This window comes from Priapulus caudatus, unplaced genomic scaffold, assembly GCF_000485595.1.
Source record: "Priapulus caudatus unplaced genomic scaffold, Priapulus_caudatus-5.0.1 Scaffold291, whole genome shotgun sequence".
NCBI lineage: Eukaryota > Metazoa > Priapulida > Priapulimorpha > Priapulimorphida > Priapulidae > Priapulus > Priapulus caudatus.
In genome coordinates this window covers 199,849-227,846 of record NW_014577352.1, presented here as the reverse complement: position 1 = coordinate 227,846, position 27,998 = coordinate 199,849, and the positions used below count along the sequence as shown (strand labels likewise).

At 44.0% G+C, this 27,998-nt stretch overlaps 2 protein-coding genes across 10 annotated transcripts in view; one reads left to right on the top strand and one right to left on the bottom strand.

The window, feature by feature from the left end:
• The first annotated feature begins 63 nt into the window (after positions 1 to 63).
• Positions 64 to 22,157, top strand: LOC106808630. 4 transcript variants are annotated; one of them, XM_014811422.1, is made up of 14 exons: positions 64 to 296; positions 6,625 to 6,765; positions 8,861 to 9,020; positions 9,422 to 9,551; positions 9,749 to 9,905; positions 10,109 to 10,171; positions 10,428 to 10,879; positions 11,044 to 11,228; positions 11,477 to 11,640; positions 11,999 to 12,204; positions 12,428 to 12,512; positions 12,687 to 12,821; positions 13,212 to 13,395; positions 13,567 to 22,157. In XM_014811422.1, the coding sequence occupies exons 1-14, from the start codon at positions 168 to 170 to the stop codon at positions 13,824 to 13,826; spliced, it is 2,451 nt and encodes an 816-aa protein (XP_014666908.1). In that variant the 5' UTR covers positions 64 to 167; the 3' UTR covers positions 13,827 to 22,157. The 4 variants fall into 4 exon arrangements, with proteins under 4 accessions (XP_014666908.1, XP_014666910.1, XP_014666911.1 ...); XM_014811424.1 differs by lacking the exon at positions 64 to 296 and adding an exon at positions 3,244 to 3,593; XM_014811425.1 differs by lacking the exon at positions 64 to 296 and adding an exon at positions 4,925 to 5,223.
• Positions 22,158 to 22,231: 74 nt separating this feature from the next.
• Positions 22,232 to 27,998, bottom strand: part of LOC106808631 (UBX domain-containing protein 4-like) — a 6,544-nt gene continuing 777 nt past the window's right edge. For all 6 annotated transcript variants that reach the window (XM_014811432.1, XM_014811428.1, XM_014811427.1 and 3 more), the window contains exons 2-13: positions 27,150 to 27,293; positions 26,737 to 26,842; positions 26,575 to 26,603; positions 26,304 to 26,422; positions 25,641 to 25,885; positions 25,100 to 25,205; positions 24,615 to 24,733; positions 24,282 to 24,404; positions 23,934 to 24,036; positions 23,556 to 23,687; positions 23,102 to 23,283; positions 22,232 to 22,976 (exon numbers count right to left, since the gene is read on the bottom strand). In XM_014811432.1, the coding sequence (XP_014666918.1) occupies positions 22,847 to 22,976; positions 23,102 to 23,283; positions 23,556 to 23,687; positions 23,934 to 24,036; positions 24,282 to 24,404; positions 24,615 to 24,733; positions 25,100 to 25,205; positions 25,641 to 25,885; positions 26,304 to 26,422; positions 26,575 to 26,603; positions 26,737 to 26,842; positions 27,150 to 27,231 (1,476 nt within the window). In that variant the 5' untranslated portion in view covers positions 27,232 to 27,293 and the 3' untranslated portion in view covers positions 22,232 to 22,846. The remainder of the gene's footprint in view (positions 22,977 to 23,101; positions 23,284 to 23,555; positions 23,688 to 23,933; positions 24,037 to 24,281; positions 24,405 to 24,614; positions 24,734 to 25,099; positions 25,206 to 25,640; positions 25,886 to 26,303; positions 26,423 to 26,574; positions 26,604 to 26,736; positions 26,843 to 27,149; positions 27,294 to 27,998) is intronic.

Genomic DNA, 27,998 nt, shown 5'->3' with positions numbered 1-27,998 from the left:
TATTGGGACTCCTCTTTTCATGGTATAGAGGATAGGAACTAGTAACAATGCGGATGACGTTTCGAATGACTTCGCGCGCCAGCAGACGACTGACGTAAAATTTTCTAAAATTTCTGGTTGTAAATTTTCACGGATTGATTCCATATGTAAGTTGTGTAGATGTAGCAATGGGGTATTCGATGGCACTAGATGCATCCAGAGGATATCAGAAGGTTGACAATTTTAAACAGAATCTCAAACAAGCTGAGCGTGAAAACGTCGACCACCTAAACTGCACTTACCGCCAGCCGCGCCAGGTAATCGCTGATCATAATTATAATTAATAATTATAATTAATACTAATATTTATATAAATAGTACTTTAGTATAGATATGTTAATAATACTAATGTCAGGAGTACATTAATAGAGGTTCATATCCATAGAATATGGCATATAATCCTACCAGGTTAGGAGACGAACGTCAATACACAACCTGACATCAAACCAATTGGACCAATATTGGCAATAAATTCTGTCCTAATTTTTTTCATAATCTGAAGCTATTCTACTTCTAGTTCATTCAAATGTCTAATGTAGGAATTTTGTTTCTGTGACCTGATTCTGGAACTCCCTTATAGTAAAATGAACGTTTTTCTTCTGTCATCCATAGTGTATAGTTACGTCAATATAATCAACGTTAGGCGCTCTCCATCTTTGGTAAAGGCCCTTTGATTATGAAGAATAATCTCGGGAGGTTGGTGCTTAATCAAAATTTATTTCACATCATCTCAGCAGTAGGAAGACAACTCTGATACGTTCATAGTGATAACCACGTCATGCATCATAGTCACCATCACGGCAGTAAACCAGAATGATCTTGTTCTCGTGTCTAAGGATTGATGACCAGGATGACATGTCTCTCAATGCAGTTTTACTGATATATTTCTTGTCTGGTAAAGTTGAATTGTGTGTGTACTTATGTGCATTCATGTGTGTGTATAGACCAAATAATTCTGTTCCATATAACCTTTTTTATATTTTGGTGAGGGTTATTGGGACAGAACGGGGTTTATTGAAATTTTCGTGAGATATCGCATGCAAAATGCATGCGCTGCGAATGCGGCCCGTACGCCGCTATTGGCGCGAAAAAACCCCTACCGTTCCCTTCTACATGGCTTTACCTTGCTACTGATGTGTATACATTCTCTTCAATCGTTATACACTTCTTAAAAGATTGTTTTTCAGAAACCCACTTCATTCCACTTCGTAAATCACATTCGCCATTTCCAAACAATCATACCAATCAGAGCAAGTCTTACAATAGCCTGGTTCTCGCTTGTATCTGTGGCGCTGCAGGAGGGCTGATCGATAGACTCGCTCTGATTGTTTGTAAATGGCGAATGTGATTTACGAAAGTGGAATGAAGCGGGTTTCTGAAAAACAATCTTTTAAGAAGTGAATAACGATTAAAGTGAATGTATACACATATCAGTAGCAAGGTAAAGCCATGTAGAAGGAAACGGTAGGGTTTTGTTCGCGCCAATAGCGGCGTACGGGCCACATTCGCAGCGCATGCATTTTGCATGCGATCTCACGAAATTTCAATGAACCCCGTTCTGTCCCAATAACCCTCACCAAAATATATAAAAGGTTATATGGGACAGAACTATTCGGTCTAGCGTGTGTATTGTGTAAACACGCTAAGTCAGGGTTTCTTTTGAGGGAAAATGAGACAAAGGAAGTAATGACTAATTATGGTCTTTGGGGTGGTTTGGGAAAAAACACGCATGATGGATTCAAGGATAAGTATAAAGTGTGCCGTAGGCTGTAGGAAAAGTGTAGACTCCGCACCACATGACTCAGTAAATGCACATGGCAATCTAAATATGCCAGAAGCACGTGGTGATCTATTTTTTTGGGGGTTGACACTATTTTGACAACGGCGGGTAAATAAATACAGGAGCATTTTCACAACGGCGGTGCGCCACTGTGCCTCTTATGTATAAGAAACCCTGTAAGTGCTTTATGATGGTTCTGGTGATATATTTGTGATATGTATAGTCAATTGGAAAATACTGTTAAATCCTATAAGTCATGAGGATGTAAATTTTGATGAAGTATAGATTGAATTTTTTGGAACATGTACAGGGAGCACCAGTATAATCTAATATTATATTAGAACTATGGCGAGACTGACTGTGTTTGTTTACATGGTAGCACTCCTCGCAACATACGAATCTCCAGCAGTTGATTCATGCATTCCTAGGTTTTTACTGATGTTTTTCTAATCAAATTTTTACAGTAATTCAAAAAAAATGTAGCATATCTTCAAGTGAATGGGCTTAAAACTGTTGTTATTATCGTTATTATTTGTATACATAATTTATGTACAAAATCCTTACTATTTGAGTGGCAGCTACTAAAAACCCTTTGCACAATGCCAGTATAGGAAGTGCATGGTAGGAGTATTGAAGGTGAAATGTGAAAACAAATGAACTTTTGTTGCATGACTGACTGGGAATTGGCAACAAGGTTTATTCACACAGTTAAAATTAATACTAATACTAACACCTAGTATCCTATTAACGACTTAACGTGGTCACTAGTCAACGGTTTGTATGATAAAATATATGTACTTATATCAGGAGTGTATAATATAGATTGTATTATAGTCTATACTATACACTCCTGCTTATATGTATTGATTGTTATTGCTCATCATCACAGTCAGGGAAGAATTTTGTAACTCCATGCAGAGGCATCCCGAGAGATTTGCAAGGGTTCGCTACTGTGTCAGAAATTGTGCATAGAAGTTAGAACCGTCTCATCACTCACAGTGATGTAGAGAGAAATTTTGAAGCTGTTCACAGATAACTGTGGCGTAGGAAATGATTAAGAATTAATTACATGTAACATTGTTGGATACTGCTTAGACTACATTTCCGACATTTCTGTATTAGAACATCAGCAATGTTCTGAAGGTTCCGCATTTCATATAGTGTGTTTAGATGGGAATCTCTATTGCATGCCATGTACGCTATATAACATATGGGTGAGCTTAACCTTTCTATTGTGAATTTGACTAGATTGAAATTAGTAGCGACACGTGTAATACACGTCGTGGGTACACGTGCGCGCATACTGTGGCCGTGAGCGTGACAGGAGTGCAGAGGTGAATAGCAGGATATTCACCCGTACTAACATTCAGAAACCTGTTGTGCAGGCGAAGTGATCGCTCTGTGGTGGCTGACACGTCTGCCAACATTGCCATGGCTAATTTGAGTTCGCTGATCTGTGCCAACAGAGAGGGCAGTTAGTCGGACCTGTTTGCATGTATGCCTTTATGGATGAGTGCAAGTCTATCCAGTACATGTGCCTGGCTGAGTGCGTAGAACCTTGGGTGAGGGTGAATGCCTCGATTCAAGGACTGGGGCAGTTAATAACAACAGAGGGTCTTGTCAATGCTGTGCAGTGCTACTGCTACACTTTTCATGCATGCCTGTAGCGTGGAGCTACCACGGACTAATTTTAGCATTTTCACCTAGAATCATCCATGCCATATGTGTGGTAGAGAGGCATAGTCTTCAATTCAGAGGAACCAACACAAACTAGGTAATAACGTGAAGCCTGTGTCATCTATGTCTTTGTGTGTGCTTGTGTGTGTGCGTGCGTGCGTGCAGGTTGGTGGGTGGGTTGGCGTCACCGTGTCAGTGTCTAGACGTTTGTGGGCGAAGAGCTCTGAGTAGGCCTACATTGTATTATTCTTGCACAGTGTACAGCTGAAGGGGTCGTTGTCGTATCAGGTACTACATATATGTACCCGAGGTACATATATGTATACACAAAGTGTACCTGTACCAGACTTGTACTTACAGAAGTGTACCCTAACCCTAATTCTAACTCTAACTCTAACCCTAACCCTAACCCTAAACATACCTCATATAAAAATATAAACATAATACTAAACAACCTAAAACTACCTCGGGTACATATATATGTAGTACCTGATATGACAACAACCCTTCGTGCCAGTGTACATGATGCAACAATGTGATTTAGCAAATAAGTGTACGTGATGTCACTACATGTATGATTTAGGGGATGCATACACATGATTCCGCTACGTACGTGATTTCGTGCATACATGTACATGATGCAACTACGCATGTGATCTCGGCAATAGGCATTTGACGACGCTTGCAAATTGCTGAGTACATGTATGTACCTGTGGAAATGCATATATATGGTAGTCGTACGTGTGCATGTGTAGTTGTGTACGTACAAGTAGATGTGTGCTTTGATGAGCTAAATATACATAAATGTATGATTATACATTTATAATTAATTATGAATGTTTATACATTTTTGCTAATTACATGTAACTGTGAAATTGTATTTGCAGTTTTTTTTGCATAAATTAGAAATTATTTGTACTTTGATACATGCATCGTAGGTGAGTTTATTTTAACATATATCTGTCTAGTTTTATCTCTTTACATGAACTCAGGTGATTACATCACTCCTGATTACATCATTCCTGATTACATGCATGGTTATCACACACGTGTGAGACTGTGCATAAATGCACACTTCATGTGATTGCGTGCATGATGTGTATGTACTATCAAGAGCGTATAAAGAAGGTTACGCCTTCTTTATTTACGCTCTTGGTACTATCCATGCTGATGCATGTATGCACATCACACATTTATGTAATCGTTATGCCTATGAGTACATGTACATTACACGTGCGATCGTATGTACAGTGATTATACCTGGTGTTAATAATCGAGTCCTATATAGGTACCTATCCTATATGACTATATATGCGTCTCCGTTCGCTTGTGCGTTTATATTACGTAACACGCCGTCTCAATACCTGCCGTTAATGGCGTAGACTGGCCAGTGTCATTGTACGAGCATTGCAAGTGTGCGGGGTGCAATATACCTAGCGAGTTCATTCACTTTCACAAACCTGTCCAGGATGCGCGCTGAACTTTGCGAACTGACACTGCTCCCAGACACGCTTTGTGAGATACGCATCAAGACTTCTAGTAAGCAGCCAGCAGCGCTACATGTATGTTGTTGCCTAGCCATGTATCTTCGGATAAATCTTGCCCGTCGTGATTACTGAAGTGCGTAACATCTCTGTGAGAGATTTGCTGTGTGGGTGGAGCTTGCGGGAGTTTCTAGTCATACTCGGACTATCGTTACGTGAAGGTGACTCTCTAGAGTGCTGACTGTAACTTGTAAGATCAAATATTTGTAGATTGGGTTATTCACACGACTGATAGAGAAAGACCGTATCAGCAGCTGCTGGTTCCTTATCTTGTGATAACCGTAGATGTATTTGTTAAAAATAAAATCGTACGTAGAATATATAACTCTGTACGTCAAAATCCTGACAGTATGATATATACAACACGGGCCTTCATATATTAATATACTAATATATATATATATATATATATATACATATTAGTGGGGGCAGCCCTATAGACCGAAGGTCCGATAGACCGAATATTGCAAAGGGTTAGGGTTAGGGTTAGAGCATATATATATGGTTTATATTGGCATCATATGATTTATTCGGTAAATGTGTGGCATATTCACGTTCGAATACGGCATCAGTGGATGTCCGGATGCGTAGCCTGGAGGCTAAGCGACCGATTCCGGACGTGTAGCCACTGCGTATTCGAATAAACCTGCAGTCTATCGGGCCTTCGGTCTATCGGGCCTTCGGTCTATAGGACTGTATATACCCATATTAGTATATTAACGCATGGACATCGTAAAGTCAAGGTGATCCATAACAAATACAATCACTAGTCTTTTCACATTTTCATTGTGTATTTCCATCGACATTTATTGACTTTGACGATTTGTATAACATAGTCTTGTATTTTATTTATCATCCATTGTGTTCCGATTGTGTATTGTCATTGTATACATTTTTTTACTTTTTACCCAGACGCGTTTACAAAGTCTGGTTTCATTCACGTAGGAGTGTACCCGTGATAAAACTTGTGTAAATTCAGAGCTCCCCCAAATGCTGCTGGTATCTGTTATATAATATAAATCGTTGGTTAAATCTATTGACTGTGTTAGTGTAATTAATACCTTAAACAATTTAGTGAAGGAATAAGTAATTTGAGCTTGCATAAGCGTGGTGTAATCGTGATAGCGGTTTTCAAATCATTGTCACACTAGCCAGCGTCTATGGTGGCGTAGCGCTCGTTGCTGCGCAGTGATTTCACATGGCACAGTTTCGCGGCTGTTCTCTCTGCCGGTTGTGTTATCGACCCGTAGAACAAATGGCTCAGCTGGAAACAGGTTTGTGATCCCACAAAAGCCGGTAAATTACACACACTGAAAACCCGTGGAAAATATTGAAACATAATTTGTGGCTTGTACAGTGCATATGACACGTATTTGCATTGCTATTAGCCTCGATGTTTCAGTAGCAGGTGGGTTGACAATAATCAGCAACTGTATACGCAGTAGTCGACACAACCATCAACTCATCATAAATTGCATGAGTGTGAACAAAACGATGCATGCGTTTATGCTATTGTTATGTAATAAATGTAATCAATGTGATCGTGTACGAATGATAAGCATGGCTCTGATTTACTGTTGACAGATTTCGCCGAATGTTGGGCTTGCACGAAAACCGTACCCTGCCAACGGAAGCTCATCGCTCAGCCGGTCTGTGATGGCCCCCCTCCATGAGCACAAGCAGAACAAGATGAATGGTTTCAGTACACTGGACTCATATGGCCAGGTACCTATGTTCACCCATGTACGCACTCATGCATGCACACACACACGCCCGCGCGCATGCATGTACTTGCTAACATGGTAATGTTGTTGTTGACACGATGTAGTTTTTCTCATACGACATACGTGTCGTTCGTGTGTCTTTATTTGACGCTAGCGCAATCGCAACACGATCTGTAAATGTGCCAACCCCGTGTCGGTTAGATGAGCCTGGTGTGCTGCGTGAGTCATGTACACGTGCTGCGCCAGTCTGAGTTCACAGTCAGTGCATCCAGCATCGATCCCTGCTCAGCTGTTGAGTGCAGATTGTACACACACTCGCTCTCTTCTTTCTCTCTTTTTCGCGCGACGCATTGACCTGTACCGGCCTTGACAGTCCGGTGTGCATGTAACGGCGGCCGTGTGGCTCTCCGCTTATCGTGCATCAGCAGTTTGTGGTGTGCGGTCGAGCGGTGAGTAGCGTTTCAAGACAGCTTGGCTACAGTGTTGCGTAATGTTCACAGGATGTAAACATAGAATGTGCGCTGAAGACTGAGTGGTACTGTTAGCGTAGGCGCTGAGCGCAGTGCATTGTAGGGCCAGCTGCACCATACTTGCAGCCCATGTGACTATGCAATATTTATACCCTACCCATCCGAGCCAGCGCTGCATGTACACTTGTTGCTAAAGGAACATTGGAAGCTGATCAGTGCTCACAGAGTTAGTCATATGGGATTAAGCAGTAGACAGTGCTTGGATGGGTGTGTGACAAAGAGGTGGTGTAAGTAAGCAGTAGCCACTACTTCTGATGTGTGTGTAGCAGAGAGGTGGCAATCACATGGTGTAATTTGGCCATTGGCCAGCAACTGCAGAAATGGAGTTGGCAACTATGTTATTTCATATGGATCCTGAAAGGATACAGGAGGTAAATTTCAAACTTTTGCTATGTATTTCTGGGCCCAAGGATAGAGAACATGGGTCCCAATAAAACCAATGTGCCTAACCCTAACCCTAATTCTAACCCTAACCCTAATCCTAACCCTAATCCTAACCCTAACCCTAACCCTAACCATAACCCTAACCTATTATATTTATATTGATGTAAATGACATTGGTTTTATTGGGACCCATGTTCTCTATCCTTGAACCTATTTCGGTCTCTATCCCTTTGGGTTTGGGTTGTATTGGGTTGTATTGGGTTTGTATGAGTGAATTTAATAACAGCATTTTTTAGCTCTAATCGACATGCAATTTAACGTTTTTGACGATATACAGTTCTTATCTTGCAGATCTGATACATGTACGAGTATGTAGTGATCTATGTACATGTTCTTATCTAAAAGCGTATGCTAGTCTACATACAGATTCTTAGGTTTGTGCTTGTTTAGATTCAAGTTCTTATGGTTATGTTTATGCTTGTATTCATATGTTCTTACCTACAGCTCTGTCCTTGTATACATTATGTCAGGAGTTAATAATGACAAACTATTATTTTCACTATTATTTGTCATTATTAACTCCTGATTATGTGCATGCCTATTATCGTGAGCTTTCTTATCGGAGTAAGTTGCCAATTTGTCCCAGAGCTATTGGTGTGGGTGGTTGCCTAGCAACAGCTAAACAGCTGGGGATGAGAGATGAGGATGCTTTGTAGGATGGTACAGTCATGACTATGTGTAGGATGGTACAGTCATGACTATGTGTAGGATGGTACAGTCATGACTATGTGTAGGATGGTACAGTCATGACTATGTGTAACTGTAAGATGGTACAGTCATGACTATGTGTAGGATGGTACAGTCATGACTATGTGTAGGATGGTACAGTCATGATGACTATGCAGGTTTGCCAGTTTTCTGAGGTGATATTCACACCGTATGGTCAGACTGGAATATGATGAAGAGATGTCTAGTATAAATATAATGAGCATGTGAGAGATGTGTGGATCCACTTTAATATTCCCATGTACTGAGCATGTCATATTAATTATTATGCTATCCCAACCGCTTGTGACGTGGCTAACTGACTATGATGCTGAGGAATAAGCTGTCGTGTATGATTCGCTGCGATTTTCTATAGTGCCGTGTGGTAAGAGTTTCCATGTTATTACTCACTCTCAGGTCAGTCGTGATGGGGATAGCCACGGTGCAGATTGCTACTCCCTCTGGTCTAATAGTAGAGCATCAGTGTCACCACAGATGAATCCCTCGCGCGGAGTGACACAATCTCACGCTGGCTGTGGATTCAATGACGCGGATACAATGTCGGAGTTTAGTAGTGGTGAGGAATTGCAGACATTGTTTCTTGTTTTTGTTTCAGCCCTTGATTTTATTACCACCACTGTCTTTGATTTGAATAAATGTAATTCGGGTGATGGGTTTGTTATGCAAATATATAGTGGTGCTATTCAATGAAAAATATTAGGTTTAATGCATATTTTCAGTTAAATTGAGAGTAAATTTTTACTAACACCTAAACATTGTTTTACTGTTTAAAAAATGCCGATTATTATTGGCTTTCAATGTGGGTATGTTCTTTTTTATAGAACAAGTATCATTATGTACTTTCAAATTCTAGACTAATGTTCCCCTTGAGAGGTAATGTGAATTGGTATTTATGTTGGTGAGTAGTGAGGTGTATCTCACTATCGAAGAGTTAATTTAAGCATTTAAACAATGCAGGTTACACACTGGATGAGCATGACATGGTCACAAAGCTGATAGAGGAGGAGACTTACGGGAAGAGTAATATATCTGACAGCCTGGAGACACCATCTTCACGTTCGAGCTCGGATGTATTCTCCTTTGACGGGTAAGTAAACGTGCTATCAGTCACTTATGCAAAGCTGGCTGTCTTTGTAGTGGAAATTGTGTCTTTGTATTGTTTTTCTCACATCGTGAAGTACTGTAATGACGGACATATATACTTCTGAAGTAGTTATAGTCATTATAGTCAAGGCAGAAGGCAAGGAGCTAGGTAAATCATTGTTTATGTGTGTGTTTCTACAGTTCTCCAAACTACAGAGGTGCATGGTCGGCAGGTGTCGATGGCACCCCGCCCGCATCCAGTGGATCTACAAAAAGCTTCGACAAATTTGACACCAGCTCACTCGGCTATGGCAGCCTGGAGCAAAATTACACCCTATCCGATGTATTTAATGAACAGGTAACAGCATGCCTTGCGATTCAATTTAATAAAGACTGCCGATTAAAAGAGTAAGACAATGTTTAGCTGATAAAACTTAAGGTAGAAAATGGGGAGACAGAGGCAAAGATAGAAATAAATGTGCTTTGGACATATAAAATAGTGCAACATTAATAGAGCTAAGAATCCTTGCTGACTGGCGGTGCTATGATTTTCCCTTGCAGAAAGAGAAGTTCAAATACATTGACAGCTGGCAGAAGGACATCGATAATGAAACTTTACGCCAGGTAGGAAAGAGATGTGTAAACACAAGAATTAATGCATTGAGCTATTGCCTATCATTTATACTATTGAGTCTCTACTGTGTAAACTTAGCATGGCGTCATGAAAATACATGATTTCTCTGCAATAGCTAGTTAACGTGTGTTTTAAAGAAGGTGAGAGCATTCGTGAAGGAAGCTGCCAGCCTGAAATCTGAAGCAAGAATTACGCAGAATTATTATCACTGCTTAATCTGTTGTTGCTAATCAACCATTTTCACAGGGTATAAATAACATGTCGCTGAGTAACGGCGGAGGTTACTATGGCAACAACAATCTGCAGGCCATTGGGGATCACCTGGATCAGGCAAAGGCTGCGCGCGACATGACCAAACCATACTGTGCTAATGGTTACTCAAGTCACCAACAGAGGGCGCAGCAGGAGGCTCAGCGTCGAGCACAGCACTGGGCAGACGAGTGCGTATCGGAGAACACTGCCGGTTACCGTAGCAACCTGCTGCAGCCCGTCCGGGTTGTAACCAATGGCAACTATGGTACATCATCCCGACCGAGCACGCCTGTATCTCAGAACGACGTGCTCAGGAATGGTTTGCAGCAGCCGCAGCAGGGGGCAGCACTGAGTGGGCTGCAGCAGCAGCAGCAGCAGCAGCAGTTACTGCGCATCATGCAGAGTCAGGGCAGTGGCTTCCTGAATGCTATCCAAAATAGCATCAAGTAAGTTTGCAAGCAGCCTTGGTCGTAGTCATTTTTGTCTCTGGCTCTGGCGTACATATAGCAAATATACTTATATAGCTTACTTGAATGACTGTGCAGCTGCTGCTTATTGCACTACTGTTGATTGTTGTATTGTGAGTAAGATCGGCTCGTTGTTGCTACAGAAATGAATCTCCAGGCATGGCAGGGGGTGGCTTCAGCAACGGGAGTCGGTTGCCGCGGGCGATCGCTGCCCGCACGCAGCAGCTGGCCGCCAGGAGCACGGCAGGCAGCGCTGACCGCACCGCGTACATGCAGGAGCAACACTACGCTGCCGGCGATGGCATACACAACCCGCACATTGATGAAGGTATGTGTTCGTTAATCGACGCACTGATGAGCAAGTTGTGTCTGTTCTCCTCGTTGTTAATTCTTTTAATTCAGCCAGATGTGACCGTTACTGTCGAATTGTTTTACTCAGGTGTGTGAGTGATGGTACACTAAACCGCAGAGGTTACAAATAGTGTTTGAGTGCCACCCTTTGGTTCGGAACACAGCTGTTGTGGTGGTTACTGCTGTTATTGGTGTTGGTATTTATGTGCTGGTTGTTGTTTGCAGCTGGTCTGTCCCCAGCAGGCAGGAGTGTGCGACAGAGAGACATGGGACTGCCCAGTCAGCTGTCACAGCAGATGTTAGCATCCCAGCAGCAGTACCTGCATGCCTCCGCAGGCAAGCTCCCGGCACATCTCGCCCCTTCCCACCTACAGCAGCTGTCCCCGAGCGTAAGTATCTAACCAGATCCGATCTCATGCGGAGTCGTGCTCTTCAACCTCGCTGAGCTCATTGCTATACAGCGATGCTCTCATGATTGCGCAGTCGTTTAATATAAGAAAGATGCTAGTCTGATATACTAAGGGATAACTGTGAATCAACAGCAACAGTGCGATTCTACTCAGATGAATAGTTAATCGTTTAATATAAGAAAGATGCTAGTCTGGTACACAAAGTGACAATTGTGAATCAACAGTGGCCGTAGTCAGATGAATAGTGTAAATTATTGTTTCATGCAATGTAGATGTTTAGTTGTCGCTCTGGCTGCATCATCGACCGTCCGGTAACATCGCGTGTGGTGTTTTGCAGGGAAGCAACTACAGCCCAGACAGCGGCATCTGCGACATGTACTCGTTTGAGCCCTACCTGCACCATGGGCAGCATCACAGCCACCACCCACGACTGCAGCAGGGCTTTGGATCTGGTGACATGTTCTACGAGTTCCCTCCCCACATGCAAATCCCTCATTTCTTCGGAATGCCCCATACTCCGTTCTTCGGCATGAGACCGCCGAGGTAAGTCGTAAACAATGTTTGTAGTAGTAGTCTGCGACGAGAGGCGATAGCACGCAAACACACTTCACAACTGATTGAGTCTCGTTTGATATTACAAAACACTGGGAATTTTAATGCATTGGTATCCTGTTGTGTACAACTCTGCCATGTTGGCATTAGTTGCGTTGGGTTGATCTTATATTTGCAGTGTTAATGTGTGCATATGCGTGTTTCTATCTTGTAGACGCAGTGGCCCCTCAAACGAACTGCACATCCGACTGGAAGAGTGCTATGACCAGTTCAAAAATCTGGAGAAAGAGCGGAAGAAGGTCAGGATTGTTGTTATTGTTAAGATTACGATCACTACATCTGTAGTTCCACTCTGCTCCATTGTTGAAATGTACAAAGGTGATTGCAGTTTAAGTGTGCTAGGTTATGTTTCCCCTGAGTGAGGAAGCAGTGAGGATGGCATAGTTTAGTCACTGTTGGTGTATTCTGTGCAGACGGAGGCTGAGCTGGCCAGAAGAAACCCTGGCAAGAAGATCTCGAGCGCCAACAACACTGTGATTCCGCGGCTGTCTGCTAACCCTTCGCGCGTCGACCGTCTCATTGTCGACAGTCTGAGAGAACATGCCCGGGTAAGCAGCGACACCTACAGTTCACCGCGGCGCGTAACACAGCCACCGTAGCTACACACTGACCGCGAGTGTGAAGACCGTGGTGGCTGTACATGCCCCTTCTGTGAGAGGGACAGGTCTTTACTGTGTGAGAGTGATACTGGTTTACACTCTGCAATTCGTAGGAAGACCGCTGTACGGTTCGACACTTGTACAACTACTACTTACTACTTACTGTGGTGTGAGCATAGGACACACTGTGTACATGATCTGTAGAGTTGTACTTGGTTTGTAGGGAGAACTCTGCTTGCTGTGCGTTAGTGTGAGCATTAGTGTAGCGTAGTGTAGCGTAGTGTAGCGTAGTGTAGCGTAGTGCAGCTGTGTACTGACAAGCGTTGTGAATCCCTGCAGGTCGTCACTCTCGCCGCTCGCATGGAGAAGCTGCGCAACTCTCCGCTGCATCCGAATATTCACAGCAGCATGGCCGACTGGATGGAAGGCATCAGGAACGTCGAGGCGCGGCGCAAGGACGAGATTACCAACGCGCAGAATAGGCACCGCAACGGTGGCCAGCCCAGCAACCAGCAAGACAAAGGTGAGAGACGTCATTGTCGGTCGCGCACCCCTACGGTTGAAATTCATTGTTCTTAATAATAATTAAATCTGCAATAAATCGCAGTTAACGTTGTGTTCACAATCGCGCGCGACGTCTGCGGCCGCGTAGCATTGTTAATCGGAGGTCTTCATGTTGTTTCCGTCGTTACAGATGTGCTGGCTCTAGCTGCTGCGATCAGAGAGCTGACTGTGAAGTGTAGGCGTGCGCGCACGGCCATGTGGAGCGCCCTGCTCTCCACCATCCACTACGATCCCGTCGCCGAGGCGCGCATCTCTCTCGACACGGACGGCGCCGCCAAGCTGCAGACCGGGGAACTATTCGCTGAGGTGCTCAAGGAGTGTGAGGAGTCGTCTGCGCTGTCCGATGGCAAGGAGGGAAGCATCGTGGCCCCCGCCGCCACGCGAGCCTAGTGCGCTACATTGTAATGACCTGGTGGGCTTTTTGTGGCATGGCGTAAAGTTCTGCCAGCATGTTTGTGTTTGTGTTCGTGCGTGGTCTGTATGTGTGTACGTGCGTGCGTGCGTGCGTGCGTGCGTGCGTGCGTGCGTGCGTGCGTGCGTGCGTGTTTATGTGTGACATTCAGATTTAACGTTATTTCAATAATTCTACGTTTGAGACCCGGTTGAGAAAAAACTCAGGCTATATTTAGATTAGTTTCATTGCATAGGGAGACAAGATAACACAGTTATGTTAACACAGTGTTATTGCACAGTTTCCTTTAGTAATTGTTTATACGCATTCTGCACCAATAATCATCTCCCTATTGGCTACAGCATGCATAATCAAGGGAGAGGCAGCTTTGCAACCTCTTGCTGACACTTTGCTGAGTCTGACTTTGCCCCCAGGTGAAAGATAGCCTTAATAGCATTCACAAGATAGATCTGGTTGAGGCCATGACTGTGTCAAAACCATGTGAACCGTGGTGGTACGGTGATGGGCACTGACATGGTGTGTGACTGCTTGGAAACATCAGCAACGCTTGCCTACTGTTTCACACATAGTCAGCGTTCATAACTGTACATGGTGCCATAGAGGATGTCATTTTACCGTAAAATTTAACGTGAGGGGCTGGATACGCAGCGTCAATGAAGTATGGTGATTAGCAGAAGAGAATGATGGTTATAGAGGTTGCATTGCTGCACAGGTTTATTGTTGTGGGATGGACGGATCGACTGGTGGACGAACAAATGCACTCCTCTTATTTTGCGCAAGTGATCTCAGGGTGACAGTTATGGCCGAACGGCTTGGAGGATTGATGGGAGTTTTCTATGGCTTTTGTAGTAGAGGATTTGTATGTTTGTTGTACATAATTGCAGATGTGGAGCGTTGTTTCCGTGTTTGGCTGCACGTAGAAGCAGAGACCATGCTGTCTGACATTGCAAAAACAGTGGGTGTAAATTTTCTAGTTGACGTCGTGTCTGTTGTTGCGCGGCGTGGCGTGTGATGCTATGCATAACGAAGCCATCATATCTCCTATGATGATCTGGTGTGCTGTATCGCACTGCCACACGCGCATGATTTGGCATGATATCAACACAAGTCCGAGCAATGTGTTCAGGGGAGTTGCATCGTAGTTCTATTGTCCACTGGCTGCTCATGCTTCAGTGAGTGCACGAGCATTCATTGTAGGAGAAAGCGGCAGAGGAGTAGGAGGATGAAGAGCAAGTGTTAGTTCTGACACAGATCTCCACGGATTACCGGTTAGTCATTCTTTTAAAAAGAACTTTAATACATGTCACATTCCACAGTGTTTGTTGTTAATTAGTGGTAGTGCTTGGTCGGTGGCGACCTCAACGGCATTTGCCATTAAAGGTGTTGTGTTGCTGCTGAGGCATTATGCAGGTAGACATTCGTTAACGATTTTGATGTTGTAATGATGAAGACTTGACAGACCACGCCTAGAGTAAAGGCACCGAGACTGTTTATCATTCTTTAATTTAATGGTTAAGGTACTTAGTGTGATATTTATAGTAAATTATTTAATGTTTACTGGTTCTACGAGAATGCGCAATTGAGTAGAGACTGACATAATGGATGTAGAGGTGGCTGGAGTTGTGACGCAGCTTGTGATCACGTGGCTACTGCACGTGCGCATCTGTCTTGTCATCAAACTGTGACAGTCACAATATTTCCTCGTGCTAGCGAATGTTAGTCACAGTGCTTGCGCATTGTGCATAATGATGAAACAGTGTATTTCTGTTTAACAAGCAATCTCGAACGTATGGCCTAATTTGATTGGGTTTGAACGCGGCGGCGGCGGCTGTCGCGATGTATGGTGGCCAGCTGTGTCGTTGTAGTGAGTAAGTGTCTTACGAGTTTATAGTTACAGGTGCCCGTTAAACGTTGGGTTGCCAGGATGTCGTTCGTGCAAGACGTTCTTTATATATTTCACACTGGTGCCATTGTTTGTAGGAAGAGTTTATATGCAAAATGGCCTATAGTTTTAATTCTGCATGGTAAGACGGCTGTGGTGAGGTGAGGGTTGGCTGGCCGGCCAGTCGTGCTAAATCGTTGATCCCGGATGGTGGAGAATGATTGATGATGGTTTCTGCATTCTGCAGTCTGCATGCACTGCCGGCCCTTCCACCAGAGTGTGTGATGTCTGGCCTCACTCATGCCACGCCTACCTTGCCCTGCTAGCTTCCCAGCTACCACTATCGTTGAGGAGCGTGGCTGGGGTAGATACTGGTTGCTAGTTACCGAGCTTTATTATCCGATGAGACACGGTGAGACGAGGAAGCTGCCGCAGCACAGCATCCCTCGCTTCTGATCTGCAGCTTTGAAGGCGCAAGTAGTCGTTTATGTTATGGTTGTTCATTATCACTGTATTTATTGACGGTTGTAAAAAAATTCATACTACGATGTGATCTAACTATTTAAAATGCATTAATTTTTTTTGCACGTTCCGTGGCTTTGTATTTTGAGTGCATCATGCACAATCAATGTTTGGCCTGCATCGACACAGGACTCCTAGTGGATGTTTGAAGTTTGCTTAATTGTATCGTAGTTGGAGGGTTGTAGCATTTATCTCATTGTATATGCATTCATGGATTGTAGTAGACATATGTTTGGGCTGCTGAGGGAGCAGGCAGCTAGCCAGCAGGGTGGCTTAGCGCCACTGCCCCACAAGCGAGCTGTTATATTTAAGTGTGCTAAATCCTAGATATTAATGAATTATTAAACTCATAGTTCGTGATTAAGACGTTATGGGGAGCTGTAGTTTATAGAGCCTGGTCTCAGTGGCTAAGCAATATATTGATGCGAGTGTGCTAAGCTAGAGTGTGCTGTGTTCTCCTACGTGGTTGGACAGAATATGTGCTTATCGGGTGGGGCTGGGTATTCGCTACATAGGCGGGGCTGGGTATTCGCTACATTGGCAGGACGGGGTGTTTCCTATGGGGGTGGGTGCAGGGTGTTTGCTACGTGGGTTAGGCAGGGCCTTTCCTGCCACGTGAGTATAGACACGATATTTCCAGGCTGTCATATTTGTGCCAATGTCAATCGTAGCGCTTTAGACTTCGCTCAGATCACGTCTACTGCATTGCTATTTTTGTAAAGTATCTAGTGCAGATTTCTTGCCATAGTTGTAGCAGGGCACTGTCCTTGCTGTGCATGTAGAGGGGGTGCTGTCCTTTCTGTGCAGGTATAGGAGGTGCCAGCCTTTCTGTGCAGGTGTAGGAGGTGCCAGCCTTGCTGTGCAGGTATAGGAGATACTGTCCTTACTGTACAGGTATAGGGGGTACTGTCCTTACTGTACAGGTATAGGAGATACTGTCCTTACTGTACAGGTATAGAGGGCACTGTCCTTACTGTACAGGTATAGGATCGAGGTGCCAGCCTTACTGTACAGGTATATGGGAGCACTCTCCTTGTTGCGCAGGCATTTTGCTGTGTGCATGTAAGGCTCACGTCCTTGCTAGGCACTAATGCATGGTATTTTGTAATTTTGTACATCGATCCGTCGTCACTGATTGGGTCAGCGAAATCCAGATTGAATTTAGACCATAATTCTAGCCGTCGGTCAGGTTGTTTTGTCGCGTGTGGGCAATGAGCCTCGTATAGTTCCAGTTATCAAAATTCCTCTCATCTCCAACCCCCCATGTCCAAACTAGTCGCATTGCTCCTTTCATTTCCCGTTTAGGTGTCTACGCAAGTGTCGCATATCACATCTCATATTGCATCCCCATGTTCTTTCAAGGTCCATGTAGCACCGGCCCCTGCCTTCTCCCATCCATGCCCCTATGCTCATACATCTTTCGTCTCACGCTGGACACATTTGGACTGTTATTTCTAATCAGATCGACCACGGTTGCCCGGTGATGACAGTCTCACGGTGGATCGTCATTGTGTGGAATCACACTACGCGGTTGTTGGTCGTACGATGGACTGATGTCCCACATGACAGGTCGTTAGATGGACTGAGGCTCTCAAATGACCAGCACCTAGGACAGACGGTCGCTTTCACGCGACCTACAGCCATTGCCTACTACTTACGTCTCGTAACACTTAGCAAGTTTATGAGACTAAACGTAAACAGTGTATCACTGTAGCACATCAAGACTTGATATCTCAGGCCTATATTCGTTTTCATTGATGCAAAAACTCAGTCGATTTTTGTTCTACTAATGTGCTGTTAACCCGTAGTTAGACGTTTTCCTGGCGGCCAAAATTTGTGTTGCGTGGTTAACCATTTTCTAGTGTCATGCGGTTAACCACTACCTGCTGCGTTCTGTAGCTACCTATTAAGCGTGTTCCACCGCCTGGGTGCTGTGGCCTGTATTGCTCGGCCTATGTTTCCGTGGTCTATTATGCTGCGACCTATGTTCGGTGGTTACTTACTCGCAGTTAGTGTTAGTCATTACCTTAGTAAGGCGATTATTTATTGCACTTTGCATCTAGCCGTCGGCGTCCATAGTGTGATCATAATAATAATGATAACAATAATCAGGATGAGGAGATTTGTAGAACACGGTATGACGTGTGTCAGAGCGAGAAACACTCGCAGGCCTGGTGTGGCCTGTGCACGTTGTATTACGCCAATTGTATTGTAGGCCCCGGTTACCACGGTATGACATGATTGACCAGAGTGCAACGAACACAACGTGGGATGACGATGAACTGCATAAATATTTAGATTCGCAGTCACGAGGTTTCATGGGATTTTGTATTGAGATAATACTCTGTGTGGATGTACATTATATTATAATTCTTAGGTTTTTCCCGTTTACCATTGTGGCTGTTGTCGTGGATGGTAGATAGAGACTAAAATTGGTCATTAGGCAACGCAAGCCCGCGTTGTGCTAGTTTTTACGCTGCCGTTTAGCATTTTTACTGAACATGGAATGTAGATTAGTTTTATCTTGAAGTCACTTACGCGAGAAAAGGCGTGGCAAACTGGACTGTTGCAGGGGGAATCCCGCTGCTTCAGGTTCATGTACCCGCTCCGCCCTATGCATGTGTGACTGGGTCGCAGAGGGCCCGGGGGTACGTCGGGTTGTCATGCGAGGATCCCCACCCCCTCTCAGGGATGTGCGACCCCTCCAGGGCTGGAACGCTGCCATGATCAGTTTGCGCCGTCTTAATGGTACGTTCATAATAGTCAGCTATTCGAGAGTTCAGTCGGCCTAGTTTCAGAGCATGTTCATAGTTTTCCGTGACCTATTTAATATAACTATCTGTTCTAATCAACTATGTGTGTTATGAAGGAATCGGTGAGCAGTGTGATGGGCCATGGAGCGGCACACCTCAGCAGCAAGTTCGGTTGACCATTTCCTTATAAATTATGTCCTATTGGCGATTGGATTGGATCTGCTAATGGTTGACCATGATAACTTCTCAGTGGCTCCAGTCTGTGTATACACACTTAGCAGTGGTAGCTCATACGTGGTGTGTGCACCCTTCGTGGCCACTGCGAGGTGCGCTGTCTGGTGATGACTCGCTTGCCGAGTGTGTTTGTCGATGGCTGTGGATACAAGGAAGACATGTGATAACCGTGGCGCCACCTGTGACGAGAACAGCAGTTGTGATAGAGTATAGGTGGCGCCACAGAACGAAGGGTTCTTCCTCGTGTCGTGTCAAGCTTGGAACATTTTGAAGGTAGAACGTGGATTTGGCGCTGCTGCGCTGTCGTGACGGGGTATTTGGGTGGTATCCCTTGTTGGCCGCTGATGGCAAGGATCGATTAAACAGTTGTTTGTGCAATCGTTGTCATATAGCTGAAACGCACAGTGTAAAGTTGCAAGCTTCAGCTGCTAGTGCCAGCTTGTGACTTGTGTTTTCATGGTTTAGGGTTATATAAGTTATTAGTTGTTATTATGCTAAGTCTGTTATTTGTTTATATACGTTGAATTACACATCGGGGATCTGTCGTGCCTGATTGCACACCTACTGTGGGGGTTCGTCTAATGGAATTGTAGGGAATGCGATTAATTTAGACAGGCAATATTTCGTGGCCGTTTGCAGTTGTTGGGTTCTCCTTGTTGCGTTCAGTGAGAGGACCTGTTTATTTATTTAGTGTTTGTATGATATCTTTTTTCTTTTGAATTTGCAATAGATGTATATGGATGCAGGTAGTGTGTCCGTGTGCGTTTCCTGTGCTCTGTGATTGGATTAACCACACCCCCTGTGAGCTACAATACCACCTTTGAAAAATCGTTCTCGCAGTAAACAATATGAAATTTATTTAATACGTTTGTTGTAAAATTTGATAGATAACTAGACAGTGTGTATGTGTATTCACTCATGTTTGCCGTTCTGACTCTTCATACGGTGTGCCACATTTGTAAGTGTTGTAAATGAATTTCTTATCAGAACAGACTGGTCTATATATAAAAACTGGATAAGACATTGTGAGGGATGTGTGATGTCACTTGTACGCTATGTTGGCCGCCCCAAAAAGTCTAGTTCTTGGTAGGAATTGGCAGTGAGAACGTTGGACATTGTTCCAGTGCACATTGTTCCAGTGCACATTACTAATAAACTGATTCTTGGCCGACCAATATGGCTGACAAGTGAGCTCGTCTGCTATGGTGCAGTAATAGGAGAACTTGCTATCCAGTTTTTACATAAAGATCAGTGTCAGATCGTTGATAGTAGTGCTTGTCGTTACATCTATGCTACAATCCTACTGTACCAACCGTAGATGTAGATAATAACTATTTATATCTGCATCTATATCACAATCCTATTGGCCACCTAGTGAATGGGTGAAGAACTAGTAACTTGACTGCACACTTGAAAGACGGTGTGTCATGGCAGGCGGCCTACACATTCCGGGCTTTGTTTGAGATCAGTGTTTGCTAGATTTCTGCAGAATTTCATGTAAATTAACCATTGTAATTGTTTTGAGTTGATGATCACTGACCAAGACACAACTGTACATCAAGCACTCTTGTGTATATATGTGGATTTTTACTGTGCAGGAAAATTAGATAAAAGGTTTTAATATTGTATCCTGTTTTTACCTCGCCACACTGCTATATATCTTGGGCTCAAATTGCTGTATTAACCTCAGACTTGTGCAAAGTTTTCACAAACAAAACACCTGTTAGTTCACTGGAAACATATATGGGTGGCGCTTCAATTTGGTGGCCTTCAAGACGCTGCCAGTAAGAAAGTATTGCAAACCAATTCAACTGAAGTGTTTGGGTCGTCGCTACGGGGGCGACCCGCATTAAGAGCATTCCGTGTTATTTTTGTAGGGCATACGATATATCTGCATCTAGCGACGTTGATCTACAGGGTTTTAATAATGTCCTTTTTCTATGCATTTCTCAGTGTTACGCACAGGTTTGTCGCAAACCAACATGTTGGCCCCATGAGGTATGAGCGCTGTCCAACCCGACTCGGCTCCTGGCGTTCCAGGAGGCGCAGGAGTCGCGCGGGGCAGTTGACTTGTGGACAGGTTGATTGAGAACCGGCGTGACCGCGCGCTAAGCATCAGCCAAAACACGCACAGTGCGAAATTCCATTTGAATAATTGAGTTTGATACGTGTTCGAATCTCAGCGCATGGTTACCGTGGTTACGAGAGAGTAGAGGAAAAGGGTTACCAGATCTCCATTGATATTATTTTGTCGAATACCGGTGGTAGAGTTTCATGTTGATGGTAGGTTTACATACATATCAGAATTTAATTTTATCTATAGATACCGTTGGGTGTATTGAGAAAGATCGTCCGCGAAATCTCCCAGCAGGTTTGCCGTCGGCGACTCTGCCTCGTTAAATTCGTCTCACAAGGTCAATGTCAAAGTGGTGAGACTGCTGGCGGTTTGTCGGGCGATCTTCCACAGGGTGTGTAAAGGTGGTGTGCACATTGCAGCGAGGAGGGCTGCTGTGATCTGCGCTCAGGTGGCGCCACTACTGCAACGATTCCCACGTTAGTGTCGGCATACGAACTGGCGCCGACAGCAGGCAGGTGGCACATCGAGGTGCACACGCGAATGTGTGCCTACGTGGTGTGGGGCCCGGGGACGAACCCGCACTCCAGGCAGTGCCGTGACAGTTGGGGCAGACTCCCCGTGTCCGTCGCCATGACTACACATCCGCGTGTTAATCGCAGGCAGACGTATATTTTTGGACACTGGGAGTGGAAAGAAGGCGTGGGATAGTGGTGGTCGTGTAACGGTGTGTGACCGCATTACAAGTTTCAAATTTTAATATTTCTAGTACAAGTTTTTGCTGGTAATTATTATGGAAATTATTGCTGTAATAAAATTACAGTTTATTTACTAGTACAGATGACTTATGCTCGTTGATTTGTTTGTTTGCTCGTGTTGTGTTTTTACACAGTATATGAAAAGACTGATACAGTTAAATTGTCTCGTCTAGCAAGCAGTACATGGTTGTTTATTAATCTGTGCATGCAGTTTCCAGTGACATAAAAGGAAGCAACCGTAAAATTCATACTCAACCCGTGTTATAGCATTAAGAAATACTACACACAGCCTTTCACACATATTACAATATTACGCCGTTCGTTTAATGGCACGATGAAGACTGAAATACAAATAGAAAATATAATGTCACGAAAGAAATCGCACAGAAATCGCCACTGCTCACACTGCATGCGACCTGAACTTGATTGCCTCTGCCAGTTTTCTCACGGAGGTCAGGATAACATGACACTGCCACCAGTGACTGACCATGCTACCAATAACGTACAGACCGCAGGTGCTGCCCTCTACATCTCTGTCTATCAACACAGCAGTGGTTACGATAGTGTACACTCGTCATTGTACTAGACACGGCCGTTCGACTTAGCCACCTGGAGCGGATGCAACAAGCTACTGAGAAGCACGAGAGTATGATTCAATCGGGATCCACATTTCATCTCTTGTTGCATTCATCCCTCACGGTCTCTCTGCAAAACCAGTGCAGCATGGGAGAGCTAGTCAGTACGCATCACTTCACCTCACGCGTCCATAACGGCCTCACAGCTGCTGCGTGGAGTTGCCATTCCAGGTGCTGCCGTCATCATCATCGCCCTCCACGTTACGTAACCTTGTCAAGTTACCCTCCCTGTAGGTGCTGTAAGCAGAGGTTGGCACCCTCCTACGATCACTGAAAAACAAAGTGCAATCTGGTCAAACACGAATAACGCAGTTCCTTTCATTGACGACGCGAATGCATTGAATGAAACTCATTTTCCCTAAGACTGTTATTTCACCTTCTCTTATTCTACTTACCTATCTGTTGGGACATTTACTCTGCCTGCTGGAATGGTGTCACTAGGTGGCGTCGGTGGAGGGGAGTCCCCGAACACCAGCCTTCGCATGAAGTTGAAGATTGCAAAGAAAGGAGCAAGCACCATCCAGAAGAAACTTCCATCACCAGTGGCCCTCGCTGGCAACACGTTCCTCTGTGCACCCTAAAGACGTGACAGAATTGCATTCAGCCATCATGGGTGATCTATATACACATGATCAAGAGCGTATTAAGTATGCTTAATACTTAATACTTGCATACTTAATGCGCTCTTGGTATCAGCAGCAGTGAATAAAAACAAATTGTTTTTGCATACGTTTTTATTTCGCTCCTGACATGATCAGCAGCCAGTCACAACGTCTAGCTACGTCTCGTAAAAGTATTCAACAGACTGATTAAAACATGCCGTAATTAACGAACATTGAGTGCACTCACAGGTACCAGCAACAGGACTGCAGAGGGGGCTAACTCCAGGTCTCTCATCGTCTGGGAATAGTCGCTTGGCTGGAAATCTCGCTTGGGGAAACTCATCTTCAAGACGTACTTGCCATACTTGTTTCCAACCTCCTGCAAATGCAAACAGGAGTAAAACGCAAGTTTGGGAAGAAGTGCTCAACAGCTAATGTGATGTGTGTGTGCGTGCGTGCGTGCGTGTATGTGTGCGTGCATGTGCGTGTGTGCGTGCGTGTGTATGTGTGCGTGCATGTGCGTGTGTGTACACGCGCGTGTGTGTGTGTGTGTGCACGTGAGTGCGTGCGTGCGTGCGTGCGTGCGTGTGCGCGTGTGTGTGTGCGTGTGCATGCAATCACATACCTGTCTAACGTAGTCAACTGCCTCCTGAAACCTGTCTCCAGCAGCAAACGTGTGTGTCAGGTAACCTCCATCTGGCAACCGGAACTGCAGCCTGGCAGAGTTACTGCATCGTAAGACAAGCAGTTAGCTTTAATAACCCTGCATGCTACATATCTGTGTCTGTATGTGTGTACAGGGGGACACGATGATAGTAAAACCGTGCATGTGTAAACATCACGATATTACACGTGTGCATAGTTATAAATAGTTACATTAGATATGTATCAGCATGGAATTGTAACAGCACACAGTATGAAATCCCACCTGTACATACATGTTCACAGGTGTGTAACGGGTGTGGCTATTTACCTGCTGGCGGCATTGCGTGCTGCTGCGGCCTTTTGCTCCTCCTGCAGCTTCCTGCGTTTAGCATCCTGTGCCTCTGTCTCCCTGTCCTGGGCCATCTGCTGAAACCTTGCAGTTTTATCTGCCCTGTCAAGGTAAACATGCATCAACTTGAATACACCTGCCTCCTGACAGCGTCATGTATGTATAGTGTACGCCACGCGCTCCCCACACATGTCCCGGATTCGTGTGCACGGAGCAAGCGATCCCTCGGTGATAAAATGTCGAAAACTGTGATGAATGACGAAATCGTCATTAGGCGGATGTTTTGGTTATTCGATGTGATGGGAGCAGTACCTGTCCTCGGCTATCTGTTGTCGGATCCGCTCACGAGCCACCCGCTCCTCCTGTTTGTCTTTTTTCCGCTCCTCGGCATCTCTCTTCATTTCCAGCTCTTTCTGCGTTGCTCTCAGTTGCTACAACCAGAAGAAAGACTTGTTACCAGCAGCATATTTATATCACCATATAAAAAACATTACATAATTACATAAGCAACAGCTCAGGAAGGTGCACATTATTCTGAAGGCTATATTTCTACATGTTTGACACCTTACCTGTACCTATGTGACACCTTACCTGTACCTATGTGACACCTTACCTGTACCTATGTGACACATCACCTGTACCTATGTGACACCTTACCTGTACCTATGTGACACATCACCTTTACTTCCCTGGATCGGACACGTCACCTGCACACACCAGCATATGTAACACATAACCTTCACAACTCTGCATGTATGACGCATCACTTGTACACACCAGCTTATGCAAAACCTCACCTGTACACCTCTACCGACGTTACGTCTCTCAATCTCCTTCCGCTTTTCTTCCTCTTTTTCTTTCTGGAGTTTCTGGACTTGAATCTGCTCAACTAACTGCTGTGCTCTGTGGACAGTTGCACAGAATTGCAGAATGACATTAGTTCCCTTTATTATACATCCTGCTTCGTAAATAACCTATCCATTCAAGAGGGCTTGCCTTTCCACAGTCCCCTGTTAGCACACACAAAAATGACACGACACAATCTATTCAAACACTAGCAAGTAAACCATGGCGCAGGCATTAACAAATATCATAGATCAAGCTCAGCACCTGTTATATTACTGACTGGTGAAGGACATTCAGTTTTAATGCAGGCTTGCCAATTACACACACTACTCAAGTGAAAGAATGCAAAAGTTGAACAGATGAACGAATGAATAAATGAATGACTGACCAACCGACTGACCGACTAACTCAATGGATAAACGAATGAATGGGTAAACGAGTTAACAGGATCATTGATGCAACACATCATGTGTGACAATATGACAGCACTACCTCTCTAATCTCTCCTGTCGCTCCTTCTCGGACTGTTCACCAGAGGTCCCCGCAGCAGTCCCTGGTTGCTCCGCTGAATCATCTGCCTGTCCTTCAGTATCACCTGTCTGGTCGATGGTAGCTCCTTGTTGACATGCTGCATCATCTGGCTGCTCAGCCATATCTCCAGGCTGTGCTATTGATTGTTCTGGCTGCTGTGTTAAATCTGCTGTCGGGGTTGTTCGATTCAGTTCACCCTGAAACAGCTGTTACAGATGGTAGTTTTTTGAGTGGTTAAATGGAGTCAAATATCAGATATTATATATATATATATATATATATAACATTTATCACATTCACCTCTAGCAAGAGAATTACTTTGTTCGATATACAACACATGAATCGCATTCTTAGCTCTCCTTGATAGATGTTTTGTTGGGAAGAATAATGTTCGCTTATTCCATGGTACTTTGAAGTACATGCTCTGGAGTTTTGCATATTGCATTGACTGTCAGAGGCATGTAGAGCAATGTTACCATCACAAATTGTGATATAAATATAGACTTTTTAAGGACGATTTCTTCTCTTCTTGGCACTGTGATTATAAATACACATATCAAGACCAGAATATCATTACAGCTCATGAAAAGAGGGGCATCAGTAGCGCTCAACCCCATGATATACCTTGAATGCTTTTTGAAGTCGCTCACTGAAATCGGCTACTGGCAGGTAGCCCCCAACGACCTCTAGTGGCAAGCCTGACTGACCAATCACAAATGTGGATGGAATACACACGATAGGATCTTTGATACAAGAAACACAATGTCAAGGATAAACATTTCCACACAATCTGAACCAATACAGTTGGAGTAATGGAATGTAATATTAATATTTTTGCTCTTGAACTATATAGTAATATGATTATTTATACATCTTATGACTAAATCAAGGATACAGATGGCTGCAAACTGCTCACTTGTTGGGCTGTAAGAAAATAGAAGAGAATTTAATGAGGGAGGCATGCTGTGGGGGAAATAGTGGACAACAATCCAACATCAATAGAAAAAAATCAGCAAAATCACAGACAAGACATCACATGCAAGAACTACATTAGCACCTGTTTGCTGCTATCTTGATTGGGACACACTTGTCAGACTGACAAATGCTGCGTATTTCATCTGATTCCCATGTCTCCAGCATGTGCTGCGAATCTTCATCTTCTCCTACCAACATAAATGAGATGTTTAAGCAACCGACAAAAAGTAGAAAGTGATGTGAAATGAAAAGCTCCGTCATCGATCTGACAATCACTTAATTCGAAGAGTATTCCCACAAAATTCTGGCCCCTCACGTAACCATGCACCCTATGCCCACTATACTCTGGCATAGTTCTGTAATAAGACATCTCTTCCCACACACACATCGTTACAGCACCTACTTATCTATAGTTATCTTTCCACTCAGTCGAAATCACTAAAACCTATCTTACATCCCAGAATATGTACCTAATTTTTTACTATGTACAGCTACCTGAAATGTAGACGAGAAAAGGAAGATTCAGCCGCTTCGACTCCGCAATGGCTTGTGGAATCGGACTAGAGAACCACTGCATGTCTGTGAGTGTGTAACTTGCAAGCAAATGTGAACCCAGGCAGCATCTATGTTAAGCACGGTCTGAAACAAACCAGCATCCATAGTAATAGTACCTAAGTAAATATGCCACATCCACTTACTCACAGGCACTTGAAACGTCTCAATAAAAAAAAATTGAGTCATTCTCTTATTCATGTTGTTTGTGCACAGGGCGTGTACTTGTGTGTTGCAGATGAGCATTTGACCGGCATTTACGGGCAATTAGCAGCAATAATAGACGAAATTGAGCAGAGAAACATGAGACTTTGGTAGTAAATACATTTCGTGTTTATTAACCTTTTTTTATTTTATTGAGACGTTCCAAGTGACTGTGCACTTACTGGTAAAATTCGTGACAAAATGACACAAGGGTCTAGCCATATAGTTATGATGATATAGTCAAACAGAATAGCCATAGGTATGAAATTCAAACATGTCTACATCACTTAGGTGTGTAACTGAGAATGTCACACTTAGACAGACATTTAAATGACGAAGCAACAATTTGAAGAAAGATGAGGAAGGCTTGAGAGATAGTGACTCGTCAGTGTGTGACTCACTGACTCTGAGAGGGTTCAAGGATAGAGATGATGTCCAGAACGGTGATAGGATATAGGATGATTTTTATTACTGGACATGGGCCCTTGAGCCCTGAGTGACTGAGTCAGTGAGTGATGCCACTGGCGCTGAGAGGGTCTATGTTCCCCGAGGTACTGCCGGAACGTACCCTGGGTACGGTCCGGTATA